The sequence below is a fragment of the Vanellus vanellus genome, assembly GCF_965231255.1.
Source record: "Vanellus vanellus genome assembly, chromosome: 13".
NCBI classification, from domain to species: Eukaryota; Metazoa; Chordata; class Aves; order Charadriiformes; family Charadriidae; genus Vanellus; species Vanellus vanellus.
In genome coordinates, this window is record NC_138918.1 from 17,262,756 (window position 1) to 17,285,494 (window position 22,739).

General features: G+C 45.4%; 1 protein-coding gene across 1 annotated transcript in view; it reads right to left on the bottom strand.

The window, feature by feature from the left end:
- Positions 1 to 4,188, bottom strand: part of LOC309677271 (rho GTPase-activating protein 7-like) — a gene marked incomplete at its 5' end in the record, with an annotated part of 59,434 nt that extends 55,246 nt beyond the window's left edge. The window contains one exon of the mRNA XM_082490040.1: positions 4,074 to 4,188. Within this exon, the coding sequence (XP_082346166.1) occupies positions 4,074 to 4,188 (115 nt within the window). The remainder of the gene's footprint in view (positions 1 to 4,073) is intronic.
- Positions 4,189 to 22,739: the final 18,551 nt, after the last annotated feature.

The window sequence follows — 22,739 nt, forward strand, 5'->3', positions numbered from 1 at the left end:
GGGAAAGGATAGGCTGAGTTCAACCAGAGGTATGCACCTTTTCACAGGAAACTATTGAAAATGTTTCTCTTTTTTGAAGTGTTGTTTTCTAAAGCAAAACATATTTTGATATACCATTTCTCTCAATGTGTATGTGTGTGCATGTGTGTATATTTTCCAATTAATAACAGGATTACTATTTTACAACTTCTTTCTGAGAAACACAGAATTGCAATAAAATATGGTCCTGAGGGCTGAGCTTTGTGGTACACTCCAGGACCAGAAATGGGAGTTTGTGCCTTTACATCAGCCAGGAACAGAGGGATAACGCAAACTTTCCTGAGAAACGGCAAACGTCCGAACTCCGAGCTCCTCGAAAGGCTTCCTCATCGTGCTGGAGCCTTATTCATACCATCTGGAAGAGCTGTAATTTAAGTTCTGGCTATAGTTTTACGTGAGAAAGAGACCATCCATCTGGCAGAACGTGTGTTACTTTCATTTCTCAGTAACATTCATGCTCAATACTCCTACTGACCAGCGCATCTTGTATGTACACATGATAAACTGCTCACCACTTCCAATGCTGGTCTGGCGTGACGGGCTCCACCACTGCAAGCAGTGACTATGGTTTGGTGCCACCTTCCAGTCCAGCTCAAACGGCTTTGTGCTCCAATGCCAGAGTCACGACCAGCCCACGCAAATTAAAGCCAGGATTTTCAAAGTGGTTTGAGGAATTTAGAGACCCCCAAATCATAGATCTTACACACAAATACAATTCCCAATGTTCTATTCCTCCACTGGAAGTCCCAAACTAATCCAACAGCCTCTTTGCTCCATCCTCAGGGAGGAGCATATCGTGCCTCGCTGGCAGCATCAATAAACTTCCAAAGTGAAACTCATCTTCAGCCCGAAAAATAACGTGCTGCTTGTTTTGAAAGAGGAACGGGGATGTTTGCAATAACAGGTAAGTCCCTTGGCACCTCTGAAAGGTCTTCTTATAAAGAGTGAAGTGCTTTCGGGCTCAGGGGAAAAAACAATAAATCTCAGTTTGGCGGTTGCAGCTTCGACTTATTTTGAACACAGTCTCGGGGCTGGAGAGAGGGATGGCAAGAGAGAGGGAATGCCCGCTGGCAAGAGAACAGCGGATTGCTGGGTGGAAATACTGCTGCCAGAATCCGTCTCTGCAGAGATGAATGCAAGCCACAGGTGGAAAGGCCTATGCGCAGCCCACCAAGTTTCTTAAGAAATAAAATAAATAATTTAGGAAGCTATTTTCAGTAACTAGAACATTTATTCCTCTTGCCCTCTCTGGCATGCTGCCAGCTCCCTGCTGGGGACAGGGGCCGCGTGCTGAGAAGGAGGCACAGCACAGGCGCTTTGCTTCACAAGCCCGGCGTTCTCCTCCGTGCTGGGCAGCGCAGGGTCCCGGGGCAGCCCCAGACCCCGCCGCCCCTAGGGCTGTCATGAGGCCCTGGCTGCCCAAGGCTATGCTCCGGGCATTTCTGCACTCACTAGCACACAGTCTGACAGCTTGGAGTGTAAGGCTCGCACACAGGTAGCTGGACGGGTGTGGTGTTATTTTTGACATCCTGGAAAGGCTTCTTGAAAAAACATGCAGGTTCAAGTTCACATCCTTCTGTAAACTCCAAAAAATGAAGAGGAGCCCAGAACTGACCCTTAGCCTTGTCGGCTCAGGCTGATTCTCCGAGCAGCAGCAGCTCAAAACCCCCACATTGTACCAACCAGTGCAGCCCCAGATTTCCTGACAACATCAGGTAGGAGAAAAGAAACCTTTAGGAAACGGGCTCTGTGGCGGTCATTCTTAAGAGCTTTCCAGTTACGCTTTGGCTTGTAGACACGAATTACATTTGAAGACACACCAAGGAGTTACCAGAGATGCTGATGTTAAGAAGTAAAATGGGAAAGTTGGAGGGTCAGCACCCTGAGGGCAAGGTCAGGCTCTCGGATCCCCAGAGCCCTCTTGGACTGATCTAGTGTGGTTAGTTTAATTTTTTAACTTTTTAAAGACAAGTCAATGTTAAGGTCAATAAGAACAACCTGGTGTTGTTTACTTATTTATTTGGTTTTGAAGACAAGACAACGTGAAGGTAAAAATCTGGACTTAGGTAGGGAAGCAAACTGTCTCTAAGGGTTTCTACCATGCATTTGTGTCTGTCAGGAACAAGAAGTTCTTGGTTCCAGCCAAAGAAAACATGATATACATTTTTTGCCCAACAGTTGCAAGGGGCTGTTTCAGTATGCTTTCACTATGCAGTGTACCAGAAAGCTTCCTGCAAAGCGCAGGCAACAAACAAGCCTTTGGGGGGTGTAACCACGTGTGTTCCCAGGTGATATTTGGCACCAAACCCACCCGTGTGCTCCTCCTAGGACTTGCCCGCTTCCCAGCAGTGTGGGCAAAGCAGGGCTGTGGCACGGCCACCCCGAGCAGCGCGGGTCCCGCTGGGCGTGCAGCAGACCCCTCTGCCTTTGCAGGGCACCCGACCAGCCCCGGCAGACGTTAAATGGTGCAAAATCCAGGCACCTTGGAGTGACAGAAGTTAGCTCTTGATCTAACTCTTCAGGCGGTGATTAGAGCAGCCTCAGATTTTGTGCAAATAGGCGGAACTGTTGGGAAGCTCAGATCTAAAGTTGAGGGCTGACCTTCCCCATCTGCTAGGGCTTGGCTTAACCAGGCTTTGGTTTAGCCTCACATCTGTAGTGGATCCACTAATATTCGTTATGGAGTACCAGCAGGATGAGCCTGCTCAGGATTTTGCTTCACACCAGCCCTTGGGATCGGCCGCTCCTTTACAACCCCCCTCCTACAGGCGTCCATCCTTAACCCCAGTATCGCTCTGAGGGGCACAGGTTTCCAAACCAAAAGGATCAAATTGCAGATTTCATGTTTCACTTACTTTAGTCAACCTACTCCTCACTACCTACTCTCTTATTTTTTGCCCAAGTTGCTCACTGGAATCCTTGCTGAAGAGCAGCAACACCCAACCAATGGCAGCAGGAAGAAAATACGAACTGGAACAGGAGTTCCCTATTTGGTCTTGCATCAAATTGGCTCCTACTGCAGTCAGTGCAGGCAAAAGCTGAGTAATAGATTATCTTTTTTTACCCCCTCTCCACTACAAACTTTGGAGTTCAACTTGACAACCACCTCAGCACTGCCTTCCAGCGCTGAGCTGCCCACAATAGTTGTTAACAGGACACAACAGTACTTTGTGCACTCCAAGATGGTCTGGAAAGGTTAGCACCACCACATCTGGGTTTATCCAGAACTTCTGCACCAACTTCACTCTGAAAATCTGCCAGATCTGAAATCAAATCTCTAGAAGAAACTCCTTGTGCTCACCTATCTGCTATTCCTCACTACTCCTAAGAGCATATGTATTTTTATCACAAAATACCAGGCTTAAAGTCCCCAAAGGTCCTTCCAGCAACACTGCTAAAGAAAACCTCCTTCCAGAACAGCATGCATGTCATGAGCACTGGTGTCATCCTGCCATGCAATGCTCACGCTTCCCTCCCCAGGCAATGGGCCAGCAGCCTGTTTGCGCAACAACAACTACTTTCTCAGAAAGTGAATTTTTGCTATATATTGTCCTGAGTTATTTATGTATCATTACCCAAAAGCTGGTATCTAAGGGAATATTACTTCCTTTACTCCCTCAGGCTTATTTCTGGGCTTGTCCTTGCAACTGTTTTTGTTCATACAGCTTTAAAAATTACTCGTGTGCCTTGAGAGGAGGCTGTCGGGCACTGTGCAGCTGACGGACACCTTCATCTTTTAAAACGCCTACAAAACTCCAGCCAAAGAACAAGTATAAATATCGAAAGCTGGAAATAAAATTCCACATAAATCTGAAAATTCACAGCTCTAGATCCACTCGGTCCCACAAAGGAAAAAAGCAGCGCAGGCAAAGGCAAGTACCCCAGCGCGGCACAGGGCTACGACGCACAACCCAGCAGCAGTAAAAGGAGCACGCTTGCCAAAAAAAGTAGACACATTTCCATTCCTTGATCGAGGCCATAGCCCCGATGCTCACTTCACACCAGCACGGGATTACATACACCTTTGGACTGACCTGCGAGGCGTTTTTCCCTTGCGCTCTTCCAGAAGACATCCCAGGCCTTGCCGGTGGAGCACCTGGGGTCGTCGCTGAGGCATCTCCTCAGGCAGGGCTTCCTGGGCACCTCCATCCTCGTCCTGACGGATCCAGCCCCTCGGAGAGAAATTGCAGGGCATTAGGACCAAGGCAGGTCCGTTCTCCCAGCGTTTGCCTCTTCAGCTGGACCGGCGAAGTTCCCACAGAGGAGAAGTCCACAGGTCACTGGTGAACATCCCTCTGGCAAGAGCAGGGAGCAGAGCCCAGGGCAGCGGCCCCACCGGCGTCCCAGCACAGATCTCAGCCCAGCTCCACAGCTCGTCTCCCTCCTCCTGTAAACACGGCCGTTCCCGGCCGCCCAGGGCCATAAATAAAGAGCGAGGCGACGCGTGTTTCTGGGAGTGCTCTACCTTTGCGTTCCCAGCTGCGCTGCAGTAACCCGCCTGCGGAACAGCTTCCCCCTCCTCTCTGAGCTCGCTGACCCACCCTGTCTGTGCGGTAGGTTGCATGCCTGCCGTCTCCTTTACTATAGAATGGGATCGTCTAGGTTGGAAGGGACCTTTAAGATCATCGAGTCCAACCATCAACCTCACACTGCCAAAACCACCACTAAACCATGTCCCTCAGCACTGCATCTACCCGTCTTTTACATACCTCCAGGGATGGCAACTCCACCACTTCCCTGGGCAGCCAGTTACTAGTGGGCAGTTGTTTATTTGGGATGGGTTTTGTTGGGGTTTTTCATGTTTTTTAAATATTTATTTTGAACAGAGCACCCTGGTCCAGAAATAGGGTGGGATGTTTCTCCTGTGTTACGGGCTTAACCTGAGCAAAGGTGTTTTGCAGAGACCACTCAAACAGAAGAGGTCTCCAGGACTCGGATTCATCAGTTACCTGAGGAACATCCTCAGAGAAACCCTGCTCCAAAGGCGCTTCTGCCCTGTGCTGTAGAGGGGTGAGCAACTCTCAGGCCTTGTGGCCTTATTTTACTTACACAAACACAGGCTGGCAGAGACACAGTAAGGCACAGGGAAACCATCTTCCCAGGCACCACAGTTCCCTCCAAACACCTCTTCGCAGGGTGCCCTTGGTCCTGTCTTTGCTGTAAGGGCAAACTCCAGACTGACGACTGATGCTGCCTGGGCAGGGGCTGGAAGCAGCGATGGGGATGTACAAAACCCCTCTGCCATATACCTGTTCAGTTACCTGCTTGTGACGTGGTGCCCACATAAATAAGTTCTCATAAGAGCCTGCTGGAAGAAGTAGAGGCACATCCAATCATTAAATTTAGGGTCCTTCCTCATTTGGGACATGAGAATGAAATAGCTTTATAGAGGAAGCCGCTGCGTATGGACAAAAAGCAAATACCCACCACGTAGCTCAGCACTGATGAAGCTCCTTAGCAAAATCTGTCCTGAAAAAGAAAAGAAATTGATGGGGAAATAACTTGAACGGCTGCTGGTGTTACATACGGGCTTTACACATCCACCATTGCTATTTCTGGCAACAGGTCTGGGTCTGGTATCTCGCAGGACTAAGTTTGATGGCATTTGCTGAAGCAAGGTCAGCGCACAGCAATGCTTACCAGGCTGCTCCCACACCCGCATCACCGCCACACACACGTGTCTATACCTCAGCTGATAAATCACCCGACACCCACAGCTGGATGCTCCTCACCGAGCACACAGCTGCATCCAGGGGAGGTCTCAGAGCGCCCCGGGAGCCTTTAGAGCTGATTCCTTATGTTGTGGACTGGTGCTGCAAGCCTGCATCCTGATTAAGACAACTTAATTAATGTCCCCTGGCGGAAAGAAATTTGAGGACTGGAGGCACAGCTGATGACAGGCGCAGTGACTGCTCTGAGGCCGTGAACCGCGGTGTTAAGTGTCCTCTCCTCAGCGCTGCCGCGCGCTTCAGACCTGCAGAGCAGACCGGGTAGTTCTCAGCCACAGTTCATGCCTTTGATACAACAAACTCATGTGAATAGCTGATTTTTTAGCCTGAATTTCTCAGACACTTGAAGTTAGCATCATGATGAAGAGAAAGCATTAAGTATATGCTTCCATTTCAAAAAGGGGTTTGGACAAATTGAAGGTTTTGGACAAATGCAATCCTCAGCTACAACGGCAGGTGCAGCTGCGCCACGCGAGCAGCCATTCCCCTCTCCTCCCTGCGCGGGACAGGCTCAGAGCAGCGAGCTCATCCCCGCAGGCATCGCCCTGCCCACACCCAGGATGCGTTACAGGGAGTAACCCTTCCACGAAGATGAGACTTACCAGGATGAAGGCATTTAGGTTTAAAACCAACGTAAGCAGCCACCTGAAGAGTGACGGCCAAGACACATACCACAACCTGCGGGGGAGGCTGGTTTCCGTCCCAGCACCTGGAGAGCTGCCGAGGGGGACACAGAGACACCCCGAACCCTCCAAGGGCGAAGCGGAGCTCCGTACCGCCCGGCCCATGGCACAGCCCTTCGGCACGGCCACTGCTCAGAGGAAGGAAAAAGCATCACCAGCAGCTGGGGTGGAGACAGCAAAGTAACAAATTTATGTTCATTCTGGTTTGCTTGATACGTTTAACGTCACCTCCCAACGTAGTTATGCTGGCAATGCTTCTAACCAAACCCAGAGCTTTTTAATATTAAAAAGCAGTTAAACACATTTTGTGCCACCTGCAGAGCTCTGCTCCGAGACTGATCCGGGGGAAGTGTAGTTTTCCTTCTGCTGACGACAAAAGGCCATGAGAGTTTTGGAAGGGCAGCACCAGGCCCGCAGAGGAACACTAGAGGTCCGCACGGCAGCTTTTCTCCCAGACCCGCGGCGTGCCATGAGCCGCCGGCAGCGGCAGCGCCCTGAGCCCCTCTGCCGCGGGCAGCAGGCAGGTGGTGGCCGTGGCTGCTGCCTGCACCAGGGCCCAGCGCCGCGCAGGCACCTCCCGCGGGCGGCTGACGGCTCCTGGCCTGGGGACAGCACACGGTCCTCCTCCCGAGGGCACAGAATGGCCTTCGGGTTGGTGCCTCGGAGCAGTCCCAGCCGCAGCGGCGCCGGCACGCTCCTGCCGCACCGCACAAAACTCGTTTTGCTTCACTTCCTTTTTCCCTTGATGCCTAATGAGTCTGAGAGAGTCACCTCCGATTTCATGGAGATATCACAGCTGTAAAGATGAAAATGTGCTTCATAAAGCCAAAAAAAAAAATCAAGAATGAACAGTCAGACTATGCATATAAAGGAACTAAAGTACCTCCTGTTGTTTCCCAGACACGACCCTGGGCTTAAACATGAGGCGTGCTAAAAATAAAGCTGTGGGTAGGAAAAAGCAGCAAAGTTGCTCTGCATTCCTAGCAGCTTCTCACATTCACATCTCCGCCTTGGGACTCCTGCAAGGGCCAAAACATTTCCTGAAACATCAAGCCGTTTCGAGATGAAGCGAACATCCTCACTCAGCAGATGTGTTGAGAGAACTGGCATTTTTAAATGGTAAAACAACAGATTTGAACAAAAAAAAAAAAAAAAAAAAAAAAGGCTAACAGCTAGTCATTAGAGTCGCTGCAAAAATAATCTGAGCTTGTCCATAGTATGAAAGGCTAAGATACAAGTGCTTTTATGCACCATTTAGCATCTCCCTTGTGGAGAACTCGAGCGTTTGTGCATCTGGATTTCATCTGCGCCTGAACGGGACGGTGGGTGTGATGTTTTAGCTTGAGGTGGCTGCAGCTGGCAACGACATGTTTGGATACTGCCACTCTTTCTCAGAAACATTTAAAGGGGTGCGGGAGCGTGTGCATACTGTTAAAAAAGATAATTAATGGCTTAACAGCTAAGGTTAAACTCGAGTCCTTCTTTTGCCCAAAGAGACAGCTTTATTAGACAGCATAGAGGAGTATTTATTCACAGTTAAATAAATAAAAAAATACAGTTTGAAGGTAAGTGGCTTATCGTTTAGCCAAAGGCCGCTTACAGCACTCAAGACACGCTGCCAGAGCGAGCCAAGAAACGTCCTGTGTCCCTCTGCGGCGAGCAGGCGGCGAGCAGCAGGGCTGGGTACCGGCACCAAAACATGCTGAAAGTCTGGAGTAAGGGGGATGTCTGATTTTTCTTTACATGCAAAATTTGGCCATCTCAACTGCTAGACACCAATGATGTAAGACTAGAGATGGGCAGGAAATATCTAACAGCTAAAGCTGTCATTTCCCAAGACAGAGCACACTGAGGGAGGGGTTTCACTGCCAGAGGGGAGTTACAACCAGATCAGATATCCCTGGTTGATGTTCACACTCAGAGCAAAGAACAACCCCACTATCTGTCGTCCACAGCATTATTTACAAATACCACGGTGGTAAAAAGCAGCCTCTTACCCCCGGTCATACTCCTCCGTTACAAATAACCACACAGAGGTTGCTCCTTTCCTCCTCAAAAGGAGGAATATTCCACCAAGATTTTAGGATTAATTATCTGAGGCAGGAAAAAACAGCACTACTGAGACATATCAGCAGTTGTGCTTTCTTGGGCAAGTCAGCTGTCGCTTCTGAGGACCGCCTTTAGGGAGAAACTAAAGGAGCAATTACACTTAGTCAAACCAGCCTGAAACATCCACAGGAAAACGTTGGTCACCTATTGAAAGCTCATTACACTGAACCGAGTAAACGTCCTCCTGCGCTGCGGGTGCGCCCCCGAGCAGCCAGGCACCGGCTGCCTCACCGACCCCGGTACCTCCCGCCCTGCCCGATGCCGCACTGCACCCGTCCGACTGCTGAAGTCAATGATGTCGTGTGTGAAAAGACCGCTGGCACGATGAACTGCCAAAGGTTTGTCTCCCTGCGCTGGGAAGAGCTGCTGTTCCCACAGCTGAGCTGCCGCCAGGAGCAGATGCTCGCCCGCATCCCGTAACCCTTCTCCCTGCTTCATTCTTCCTTCTCTCAGAGAAGTTTTTCAGCTTGTTACGTTCCGAATGAACAGAACCTGGGAATAGTGTGGTTATTTGTAGCTTATACGGACAAAGATTCCTTCAATACCCTCATGGAAATCAGTGGGATTATAGGAGCCCACTGAAGCCGGGATACTTACTCGATGGACAGCTGGTTGTCATCAATTCTTAATTTTCAATCAACTTGTTATCCTGACGCCCTTAAGCTATGGATTTCCTTTTAAATGGTGTCACATAGGTTTGGTTATTTCAAATTCGGCTTTACCATAATTGTTCTCTGGAACATATGAAACTTTTACACCAGGAGAACAGCAGACAGCCTTCCAATAAGGCTGGGAGTCTGTGCCAGCACAGGGATTTTCACGCTATTTTAAGCATTTACAAGTTGTCTCAGGCCTTAAAAGATAAAAACATCAAGTAGTGAGAGTGCAGTGAACTCAATATTTTGCTATTCAGCTAGCCTAGTGGGAACACGCTAGTGCAAATATTTAAATGTAAGCGCCAGCTGGAGGCACTTCCCATGGCTGCCGCCACCGGGCACGCGCCGGGTGTTAGCCAGAACCCCTGGATTCGCCCGAAGGCGAGACCCGGGAGCCGCTGCCCTAGAAGGAAAGGTATTAGCTACAGCCAGGGTGCCGTTACCGTGAAGGAACACAGATGCGCTTTAATAATAGCACCCGGGCTGAAGGTGACAACAGATGCCTCAAAAGGACCAACGGCAGGTTTTGTGGAAACAATTCAGAGGCTTCAGGGAGGTTCTATTAAGCCTGAATCATTAAAGAAAACTTGTTTGAGCAGTTTCACTTCACCACCCTGCCATGGCCAGGGCTGGTGGGAGGAGAGGTAGGTATTGCCCAGGGTTGCACAAGAGCCCGTGGCGCACCTGCAACACCCCCCTTTGCTCTCTCAGCCTGTTCACACACATCACCTCAGGCTTGCAAGTGCTTTTACTGGCACCACTGGACAGAAAAAAAAAAAAAATAATCCCTGGAACAGGTTTAGTACTCACCAGACCCAAACCAGCGACTCTTGCGTGCTGAGGAATGACTAGTGACCCACAGGGGAGAGGCTGCACCCTGCGGAGCTGCTCCGTCGGGGCGCGAGGGAATCACCTGATTAAAAAGAAAAAAAACAAAAGAAAACATCTTTTTTTAAAAAAATAATAGGGATTGGAAAATAATGTTTAAAAAAATGAAGGCATGTTTTCCAGCAAGTTACCCAAAGATTATCCATATCCATTATTTCCACAGGGAAAGTAGGGTCCAGAGCTGAAGGAATGATTTCTTTAATTTATTTTTAAAATAAGATGCTCTCAGTTTCCCAGGAAATTCTCTAAAAGGACAATATTGTGCCAAAATCCCCCAGCTTTAGTTTACATAGCCTCAGAACGATACATTTATAAGCCTACACCAGGCTAAAAATTGACAGCTCAAGAGGATCACCACGTCTCTGTCTTCAGAGAATGAAGAGCCAAGAAGAGGGTTATTAGAGACTGAAAAAGATACTCACTTTGAATAAAATACTGTCTCTGTATGCGTGGGAGTAGCACAGGGTAGGACAGCCGTCTTGTATTTCTTCAGAGAACACAGGCATTTGAATGAAATAAACGATACTATAAACCAGAATCACATTTCAAATAAATATGTAAGTGACAAGTGTTATTTCAACACGTCTAGTTTCATATCTCCTGAAAGAGCTGTTAAGAAGACCCTCTAAAAGTGCTGGAATTTTTTTTCTTCAGTGAGACTTTCCATCAACACGAGCTGCAGTGACTGGACAGGAGGCTTTTAGGCGTGACATTTCTTTTACTATTTTGCTGACACCTTCTGATTTGGAAAAATCTGCTCCAAATCCTACAATCCGGTAACTAAAGTGACTAGAGACCAGCCCCGTGTTAATCCAGTATTGCCAGGAATGACCGAAAGCCTTATTGTGCCAGCAAATTGCATTCTAAAACAAGTTTTTTGATGTTAAACCGCATGTCCTGTGCACGAGAGCCCATGAAGTGTGAAACCCAACTTTACCGCATCCGTTCATGCAAGGTAATCCATACGCCAGCGCTTCACCTCTCAAGAAGCGAAGGCTTAGCCTTTCCTCCGGAGCAGCCCCATCGGTTTATAGCCACATCGTGCAGACCTGGCTGCCAGCAGGAACGTGAACAGCACCACATGCCACGCTGCCGGGTCCCGCCGCAGCTGCGTGAGCCTGTGAATGCCAAAGAGAAGTGAAACGCATCCCTAAGTCACTTTGGATTTCAGATCATATGCTCACGAGCGGCGTTATTAATGAGCACGTGCTGCTGTCACCACTCTCCCTGTGGCGGTGATGGAGGTTCCCCAGGGCCACCTCAGGGGCACAGCACCCCCGCCTGCGGTGGGCTGGGGGCACACCCCAGGGATGCCCCAAACCCCGGGTCCATGGAAACGCCCCAAGTCAAGCAGGTGTCCCGGAGCACAGTCTAGGTTGGATAAAACACAGTTTAACAAAACCAAACAAATATATTTGAAAATAACCTTGGAACTAAGCTGAGATTGGTTAATTTCTTTAGTGGTTTCAGCCTCCCGGTGTAGCCCACCTGGATCCAGCCACCGCTTCTCGGAGAAAGAGTTGCGGAAATTGGCACAAACTAACAGGTGGTGATGTGGTGGTCAAAGCAGCTTTGGATTTCCTTGACCCAGAGGAGCTAGATCAACCTCTGCAAGTACAGGTGAGGGACACGCAAATTTGCAGGGAGAAGCTCTCAAACTGGGGTTCTAGCTGTGACCCACTGCTCCCAAAGCAGAGGCAGCCACGCAGGTTGCACGGCGGGCAGAGCGCTGCCGCTAACAGCTGAGCTGCTGCAGAGGGGTGGCTTTTTTATTTTTTAGAAGAACCTCTTGGAACTATTAGGAGTTATATATGGGCTGGGCTGGTTAAAAAAACATTCACGCAGTTTTCATGGGAAAGTTTGCTTTCAAAAACATATTTTGGTCAAAATTTAAATGCCTCTGACGGTTGGCGGATAAATATAATAATGCAGGTGATAATAAGGAGATGCACATTTGAAATAAGGTACCAAATTGTAAAAATAACAGCAATTTTGATCTTTTACAAATTACCAAGGGTTGTGATAAAGTAATAAATTTTAAAAATTAAGGTTGTTTCTACTAGAATAGGCACTAGAGACAGCTAAGTCAGAAATTCGTTTAGGGCAATATTACTGTGCCTGCTACGCCGTGTTCATACCGCAGCACGGCGAAAGATCCTGCTCTGAGCATCCTCCCGAAGCGCACGGCGCTGGCTCCAGCGGGCAAGACCCTCGGCACTTGCAAGATGCTGGTGGCATCTCTGTTGCACCGCTGGAGCCCTTCTCACCAAAAACGGCCTGGTTCACTTCCACGTGAACGAACATCTCAATGCTTTTTGGCAACAGGCGCTTGCCCAGTGAGCAAAGAGCAGCCCGCCGGTAACGCTGAGGGCACCCCAGCCGCCTCTCGCTGCTCCCAGTCCTCTTTCTCACCCGGCGGTTCCGTTACTGGACAGACAGAAGGACAAATAAAAAAGAGCGCCCCCCCCCCCGGTCAGAAAAATGCAGCACACTCTCCCCGTCGGGGAATCGAACCCCGGTCTCCCGCGTGACAGGCGGGGATACTCACCACTATACTAACGAGGAGTGCTTTTGTGGCGCACATAGCTGTTATGTGGCCGCTCCGAGAGTAGTCATTACCCCCATCACTCCTTCACTGATGCCCTCCTGCCTGTGCCGGGCCAGCAGAAAGGGTGCTCGCCCAAAGCTTCCTGCAGCAGGGCCACGCTCCGGCTTCAGTATTTATTACGCACTCTCTATATATATGTATAGGATGCACACTCTAAAGAACACCTAAAGCTCAGCTCCCATACTTATTGCAGAGGTCAAAGTCCCAAATCGCTGCTCCGCTGGTACCAAAGCAGTTCAGGAGACGGCATTTCTGTATGTAAGGACGCGATGCTGCATTGCATCCACTGCCACGGACATGGCGTGTCAGAGTCTGAGTTAATATCCAGTGCTAACAACAAAAAGTTAAAAAAAAAATTTGGTGAAGACTCAGAAACATTTCTCTCCCCATCGAAACCGCTGCCAGTTCTGGAAAACTAGGAAATACACACTGGGAATACAGGGGAAAGTCAACAGAAGAGACTTCACTTCCAGATTTTGTAAAAGCTGAAGAAATTAAAGGAAAACGGGATACAAAAGCACGTGGAGTGTGCACCTAGTGTCACTGTCATGGACAACAGGCAAGAGGGGACTCCCACCCATCCCGATCAGTTCCCCAGCTGTAGCTTGGGGAAATCACCACACCGGGGCAGTGCCTGGAGAGCCACGGGTGGGAAATGAGCTGTTAGTTTTGCATCAAGATTAATTTTGGGTTTGTTACTTGATACAGAGGAAATGGACACAGAGCCGAAGCACAGCTACAGAGCTGTCACCAAACAGCTCAAAATTAATACTGCATTAATTTCCCAGGCTGGAACACGCTGTGGAGTGTTTTGTAACCGTATCTGTGTGCTAAAGGAGTCTCCTGCGTACTGCAGAGTTTGCCTAAGGCTCCTCCCTTGTTCTGGCAACGGAGCTGTTGGCGTTGGCAACTCTCTGCCCCCCCCGCCCCGTGCCAGGTCCCAGTACATGGGAGAAGAGCAGCCGAAAACAGAGAGAACTTGAAATCACACACCTCTTACAAGATCCCCAGCAGTCCCATTCTCACCCCACCAAAGCAAAGAGCAGCACTATTTGGTACGAAAGATACTTGTAACACCTTCGACACATTCCTGGTGGAAGCTGGAACTGATTTTTTTTAGAACTGTGCATAGCAGAACTTAAGATCTGTTTGCTTGGAGGTTTGTTCTCCATGACATCAGTTTTCCTGCGGTATCAGAAGCAATTAAGCCCTCAGAGAACTGCTGGATTGAAGTGTTCTGCTGTCTCAGGTAGGTCTCAGTTTGAGCCGACACCCCCCTACACCGCCAGAGCCAGCTGGGGAGTTAACCCAGAGGTAGCAACAGGTTGATTAAGAAGAGCTGAAGCAGCTACGGGCTCCAGCCCGTACGGAGTCTTACTGACCATGGGGTTTTTGTGTGTTTGTGGGTTTTTTGGGGGGTTGTGGCTTTTCCCCCCTTCTCCTTTCCAGTAAGAAGGGGTGTGATCTCCTCTTGGGGTATTTGTGTGCACCAGTAGCTCAGCAACGTGCCTTTCATGAAAGGCAATTCTTTTACTGAAACCTCTGCTTCACCAGGGACAAAAGACTAACAGCCATGTACTTGGTGGGAAGAAGGAAAAGAGCATCCATGGGCAGGTTTGTGTTGTCTGGCACCGGCCTTGTCGCGAGTCCCAGAGCTGGCTTCAAACAGCAATTCAGCATTCCCCTACCCACGTGCGGCTCCGCAACGGTGACACGAAGGCCTTTCTTAAGAAGTAACGCCTTTTCCTCACAGTTTTAAATTACGGATGTAAATCCTTGTGCTCCCTACACATTCCCTGGGAAATCTTACTGTCTGTCATCAGATGACGTCAGGGACTCTCCACAGACAGCAAACCAGCAAAAGCCCATGATATAAAAAGTACATAAACAGATTATGTCAGAGACAAGTCAGTAACTTGCATATCTGCGTTATGAATGCTTTATGAAAGTCTTTTACATATTTAATACAGCCCCTTCAGAAAAGTGAGGCAAACACCCTGTTACTCACAGATGGCAGGCTGACCTCCAAGCTAATAAGCAGCCATAAGCCAACAGATCTTGGTTGAGATTTTAAATCAGATTCTCCCAGTGTAGAGTGTTCCTTAAGTGAAAGGTAACTCCACGGAAATTAAAAACAGAACTGAGCAAAGCCTCTCAACTTGTCCAGTGTATCCATCAGCCTGAAATGCTGAAACAAAACGTTCTTTCTAATTAGAAAAGTTACAGATAAATCAATCATAACAGAAAAGTGATAAGGGGTTGTAAACTCAAAAACAAACTCAAATACTGCAGACGACATCAGTTCTGGAGTTACAGCTCGCACTGCTTCCAGGTCAATGACACTGACTTTAAGTACTTTTTAAAAGCAGCAAACTTAATTTGCTGCAGCCAGTTCCTCCAGTGACACCTCTCTTCCCCCTACATCGCTAATGCCACCGGCTTAGGTGTTAGCTCTCCGCATTTACTGTGCAAAGCGCCTCTCCTTGCATTCCCTTGCTAGCAACACCCGCTCCCTGCCGCTTCCAGGATTGCATTCCTCTGCTGCCACCGGCCTCTGACACTCAGAGGCGTTCGGCTTGATATGCTTCACCCCTATGTGGCTGTCTCCTTCAACAGAACCACTCCACCATCCCTAGCAACAAGACACAGAAAAGGCTACAGCAGTCTGTACCTTCTTTGCCTCAGGTTCTCACTTCTAAGGTCTGCCCTCAGGCTTTCAGCTCCTCGAGCCCATGAGCAGAAGTGGTGGGAGTGAGGCACTCCCCACTGGAGAGGAAAACAGTTAAGGAGCCATGGAGCTGGCTGGGCACACATGTTGCCATGGGACCAGACAGGCTCTGTCTGAAGGCGAGGATGGAGCTGACCACTGGCAGGTCATGGCCACCAAAGAAGGTTCCTGATGGGGGAAGAAAGGCAAATCTTGCACCCTTCCTCAATAAGGTGTATGGGGGGTACTACAGGCTGGTGAGCCTCACCCCAGTGCCCAGGAAGGCCTACAGAGCCAGTCTGATGGGACAACACGTCCAGGCTCGTGAAGGACAAGGCAGTGATTAGAACAGCATGGCTTTACCAAGGGCCTGACAGCTTTCTGTGATGACTGGCTCTGTAGCTAACGGAGGTGCCTCGAATGTTGTTTGTCCTGACTTTAGCAAGGCCTTTGACATCATCACTCATGGTTAACTTCAAGCCAAACTGGTGAAATACAGAGTGAGTAGGCGGGCAACAGTGTAGATGGAAAAATTGGCTAAACAACCAGATTCAAAGGGCTGTAACAAGGAATACAGAAACTACTCAAAACTTAATTTGCAAGTGATTTCTTGGGTGCTTACTCTGCCCCAAAATCACACAGGCTGCAGGCCCTTACCTTTCAGCACTTGCAGAGTCTGGAGTTTGGCTATGAATCTTCACTCTGTCTTCACATTTCAGCCCCCTCAGCTGATGGAATGTATTTTGTCATCTGCTTGAAATACGCTGTCATTTTGGTTCCCTCTTACTTTCGGGTTTCATCATGCAAAAATCCGCTAGAAGACTCTCTCTAGTCATTGCTCAACACATAAGCTGGTTTAGGGCAAAGACATGTAAATTTCCTTTATAACTACATAAAGAAAAACAACGCAGAATGCTGCAATAAACCATGGCCTAAATCTTCTCAGTCAACACTGCTCAGCCAAAATCTAAAGGGTTGAGAGGATAAAGTGTTTGTAAACCACAAGGTATCTGTCCCCACATGTTAAAAATTTGTCAAGTCGCTTATCAACTCAAACATGTTCCTGAGACCTTAAGCACAGCACAACACCGGCTGCCCGGTAGCCCTAAGAATGCACCTCCCTGCGGCAGAGAGATGGTCGCCATGCAGCAGACGCCATGCAGAGTCCCCTGGGGGCAGCGCTCTGTCCGCTCTCTCCAGCCTGGAAACAGAATGTGGTGGTCAACAACCCCGGTACCTCCCACACGCTGTGCATAAGGTAACTGCTACTACTTTTTCGTGCTGTGGCCTGAAACAGCAGAAAGTGGATATACCTGAACACACGGACAGAAATGCCTTTGGAGGAGGGGGTTTCACTCAAAGGCAAACTTCATCTTTATAGTTCTAAAAAGAGCAAAGTTACAAGGATTATTAAAGGTTTGCATTTCTGAGTCCAATAAAAATTCAAATACAGCTGGCTGAATAGTCTTGCAGTAAAAGGAAATCCCTTGTTTCATACTATTATTTTTTTTTTTTTTAAATCAGATCCTCAGATAAGATAGAACTAAACAAACCTCACACAGCTTACCCTGTCGCCGAGCTTGCACAGGCTGCACCAGGAAGCAGTTAAGGACCACAGCTGAAATGCAAACCAGCTTCCACAAAAGGCTACTACAGTTCACTCAAAGAAAGAGATATTTCTGTATTAGAGAAAAAAAAAAAAAAAGGCAGCCCAAACTTGTAAAGGAACATGTATTTCTTACAAGCCTGTTTCCCCTAGGTAAAAAGAATCACTGCGGTGCAGAGCTCCTCTTTGCCAGGCTCAATGGAGATATAACACAGAATGGAATTTTCAGGGTTTCGTTTTTGGCAGTTTAAAGCAAAGACCTGTAGTTTTGATGGCTAACGTATTTGTACAGTGAACCCTCAAGAACAGGCTCTGACCCAGCAAGCTTGTCTCAAGATGCCTTGCCAGCACGCTGTTGTGGCACAGACTTCATTCCTGACCACTTCTTGCCTGTTAGGCACCCAGTCAGAACATCTGCACGACAATGTAATTTGCTTTTCCAAAACATAAGCAAAGAACAATTCCAACAGAGGAGTAACTGCAGTTTATATATAACATGCAATTTATACATCAAGTATTTTATTCAATATGAAAATACTGCCCCGAGTCACCTGCATGCATGAATCAGCATGGGCTCTCAAGTTAATCTGGAAGGCAAAAGCTTACAGTAGCTTCACAGCATGCTTTCTGCTTCAAGACTGCAAAACTAGCATTCTTTAGGACACCACATGTTTTTAAAAACAGGACCTGAATCTAAGAACTGTGAAGTATAGGCTTTTATTAAAGGAGAGGAAGACAAGAGCATGAAAACCATACCAGTCGTGTTTCCTTAGTATAAAAAGTGTTACACAACAACCCCCAGTACCAAGTATCACAGCAATATATGATGCTAAAGGAAAAAAACACACCCAGAAATCCCTCCCCCAAAACCCACAAATGTAGGCAAAACAATGAACAATCTCAAATTATTTATTAGGAAAAGACAAAGTACTGTTTTAACATTCATACAGAACAAGTGGTAATAAAACCAGGAAAATAAACTGTAAAAAGTAGGCCCATCACAGAGGAGTTGGGTTATGACAAAGTAAATGAAATCCAAACTTCATTCATGCAAAGAAGCAGTAAAGAATTATTTACACTTTCGATGGGATGAATTACAGTATTGGCCATATTTGGGCCCCAATCAAATTACTCAGTGACCTATTAAAGGGATCCAATCTGTACATTCAGCAATGAGAATCTATAAAAAGAAAAATAATTTAAACAATTTACAAGAGCTGTATTACAGATGGCATAAAGTTATCATTTACAAGAGCTGTATTAACAGGTGACAAAGATATTCATCAGTAACTTATGAATAAAAATTTGTAGCATATATTTTTACATCACATCTTCAGTGTCTGAACAGTAAACAAGAAAGTGGAGACATAACATGAGTGCAACGTAATAGAATAAGGCAACTTAACCAAATGGCTCTTCGGAGAACTTCCATCCTACAAGGTTTTACAATTTACAAATTTGCCTGTCTGTTTTTGCTAACTAACTAAAACAAATATTTGAAGACAGCAACTGGTGATCAGAAGGCCTGCATATGACAAGACAGTAGATGGAAAATTAAATACTCGTTTGTTAATATGTCAAAACTCAGAAATGTAAAAAAGTGCAGATTATCAGAAGCCCTCTATATCCTAGCTCTATAGCATCAACACACTAATTTTCATGTTCTAGATGTCATAATTTAATGTCTCGAAATACTAGTTCACTAGTCTTATAATTAAATTTTATAATGCACAAGCTGAAACTAATAACTCCTCCCAAAGCTTGTATTTACAATGTTCTTAAATTGATGCTAGAAGAACTGTGAAATGCTAACAATTTAGAGCAAAAATCAGCAATTGATATATCATATTCCAGTTTATTTTATAGGCAAGACTAATTAACACATCTAGCTTTTAAAGTTATTTTAAATGGGTATTTCTGCATTTTCAACAACTTCCCCAAACGCTTACAGTAACGGCTGATTTTCTTGAAGTTTTAGAAGAGAACAAATGCCAATCGTGTTCTACTTGACACTATTTGTTTAAACAGCTACAATGACAAAACAAGATGAAGGACAACACTGAAAAGCGACTAAAAAGTCATCCATATCATAATGCACAGGGGGAATGTTACGGGCCTTACAGAAAACAGCACAGGAAGCCAAACCTGCCAATGACTTGCCACATTAACACACACGGCCCACATACTCAAAAAAAAAAAAAAAAAAAAGAAACTTGAAAACTTGAAATAAGGCCAAAAAAAACATTTGCAAATGATAGATTTTAAGTCTGTCAAAAAGTCCAGGCCATAAATATTTTATTTACAATTTCTATTTAGAATATTTATTTTCAACAAATGATTTAGCACCAGCAGGAATATGCAAAGTAGCGTTACTGTGTTTCCCAGGCAGAAGACCTTGAGGCCAAATCTTGCTCCTTAGTTTAAAAACAGTCCCCATTTAAGAGAATCATCTATTCAAGTAACTTCAGTGAGCCAGATTGGGCACTCAGTTATGCAAACCTAGACTGCTCAAACATATTCCATTAGCACATTAATAATTACAAATATATTACAGCATCTTTTGAGATGTTTTCAGAAAGTGTGTTTTTAAGAATACTTAATATGCTTTATATGTGTGAAGAAAACAAAAATAATAAGACACGCTACTTTACTGACTTTTTAAAATAATTAGTAATTTTATCACAGATGACAACTCTGGCAATGTACTTTGGAACATATCAGTAAAACATAAAAGAATGTAAGCAGGGAATTATCCCTCTATACTGTGATAAAGCTTTTTTTTTTTTATCTTCCGTGGTCATGTCTGAGGACTTAATTTACCCATTTTATCCACAATGATTGTTAAGTCTGTCCCCTTTCACTGTGCATTAACAGGAAACGGAAAAGTTAATACAATCAAAACAGTAACTATGTGTCGAGTGTGCTCCTAGCTCTGTACTGTGACCTACAGGTCTTGGTCAAATACTTCTAATCTGACCCACAGATTTTTGTTCACTTTTTAACCTAAGCAAAGCTCTATTACGTATTACATGTTTAAGCCTACGTAATAAAAAAAAAAGATGTAAAAAGCCCTGTCACTAGGAAAACACTAATCTCGTTATGTGTGCAAATGGACTCAGAATAAAAAGCAGAGCACAACTAGCTCAACAGAACCGCACTGACCTTCATCTCTGTTCTGAACTCAAACTGTTTCCTGAGGATTACAGTCATCTAGTATTCAGAATGTGAACACTGAGAGAGATATTTAAAAATAGGTTGAATGTAAATGTATGTGTTAACGTAAGTTAATGACTGAATGCGTAAGACACCATCTAGTCTTTAAGCAGCACAGATTTACTCTAGATAGAAGACACTTTTCATTAGTTCCAAGCGTTAAAATCCCACTGTTATTCTGAAACATTCAGAAATGAGAAGTTATTGCAACTTATCTGGAAGTAGTATTTCCTGAAGACCTATACTAGACAGAGACCAAGAGTTAGTACTACAACCCTTTAAGGCAACATAATCACCTTGCATGTACGCTACCAACAACTCAAACGCAAGGAGAAATCTCACAGTACTACTGAAGGAGTATTTAATCCGTTATGAGAAGCCAGAACTGAACTTTTGTTCTTAATATATAGCTGAGAGTAAGCGGGACAGCATGGTCTCATATGCTTTCCATGCTGTAACTCTCAAATTATGAACGGAGGTGTTGGTAGAATCACACAGGCGCTTGCTCGTAGAACACTACAGAGAAAGAGAGGGAGATTTTCAAAAGGCAAGCCAGACATCTGAACACCCTTTGAAAGCCTGGAGCAAACTATAAGGCAAAGAAAGTGTATCAGTGCTGCTTCTCTTCAAACTGTTAAATTTATTGAGGCTTTACTAAAAGAATGAGAAAGTATTTATACTTAAACCTCTGCTAGCTTCAGTAAAGAACACTGAAGATGTGTTCATTCCAGCTTGCTAAATATTTAAAATGTATTGTAGAAGTTGTTCCCTTCTTGTTCAAATTGCAGTTACCCTAGTACAACTAGAAAGGTGAAAGTGGTTAACTTTAACAGCCATACCAACTTGGAACAGCTTAATCGAAAAGTGAACTTCTTTGGCCAGAAATAATCTGTACTTATCTGACTAAAACTTGCATGATTTTTAGGGAGACACTGATAGAATAAAACTGTGCGTAATACTTCAAAAGACCAAGCTGGAGGGATGAGACCAAGAAATGCAAAAGCATTACCCCAAGACAAGGGTTACAGAGACAGGAAGCCAGAAATCTCCTGCCATCTTCCTGGTATCTCTAGCTACACTGCATTGAAGGTCATTTCCATGGCAAATAAAATTATCTGCAATTTCTCTTGTAAGCAACACTGTTTAGGAATCCACCTGGATAAAGTCCCAGTACCAGCAAAATTGGCATTGTATGAAAAAATTAAAAGGCACTCACATGGCTGGCTGAGCTGAAAATGGTTACACATTCAAAAGGAGTTTTACATTTTACTTTAAAAGAAGAAATATCACGCAACTTTCCTCTAGAGAAGTGGTTCCACTTGAGAAGACAACAGTAGCCCCGCGAAAACCCCAAATTTTCTCTACGCTACACTGAATCATTTCATTCCAAAGCCACTTCAACCAGTTAGCTTTGAGAAAAAGAAACGGCAAGGGTGAAAGTGAAAACAGAGAAGATCAGGAAAAAGCAACTTACTTCAAGTGATTTGTATAAAAGAAACAAGCCTTTTTAACCTATTTAGAAGAGAATTTAGGTGAAAAGACTGTAAGGCTTATCTTGCAACTGTTTGCGATGCCTAGCATTTCTACTGATGGTAGAGCCACTCTTTGAGAGACTCTAGTAACAAGTTCTAAGTTGAGAGAAAATGAGATGAAACCCAAAGATGCGGCTTAAATACAGGACCCCTGGGCTTTACAGTAGGGCTTGAAAACTCTTCTGGTTGCTCTTGTAATGAAGTAAAAATTGGGCTGATAAAACTAGCAAAAGGAAGCCTTTTTTTTTTTTTTAGAAGCTCAAGGGAAGTAAAATAGAGGTAGGGCATACTTTTTGATTCTCACAGTAGTTTCTATACAGTACAGCTATTCAAGAATTACTCCATTAAATTATTCTGTAACTCTGTACAATTTACTTTAAAAATGTATCTTAGATCATATCAGTTTCAAATGGTTTAAGTTAACTGTGGTCATTAGGTAATCATCTACATGTGCTTCTGGTTAAATATACAGGTAACTTCTAACTACTGCTTCAAGAGCAGCTCTCAGAATCAGAAAATGAGAAGCAATAAATATGGTCTAAAGGAACTGTTTCTAACCAAGCTGTAGTATGTGTCTTAAAGTACCTCACTCTGCAAGAATACGCAGATGGTTTGCAAAATTTTCAGGAGGCTGTCAAAACATTCAGAAAATTAACTTTTTACAAAGATTTATAATCAAATAAAGGTGACTTTCTATAGTCAATTGGAACTTAAAAGGAACAGTATACAGCATTTATAAAGACATTCTATAAAAACTTATTTTCTGAAGTGCTCCGATTTATAATTAGATCAGTTGAACTGTCAGTGTAATTTTTGTTTGTTTTTTTTTTTTTTTTTTTTTTTTATGTCTACGATGAAACATCAAAGCAAGCACAATGGAGATGTAGTACAAGTACCAGGAAAAACAGCAATAAACGGAACTGCATTTGTGATTAGCATTGGGCTTAATGAATTGGCTACGCTTAGGTT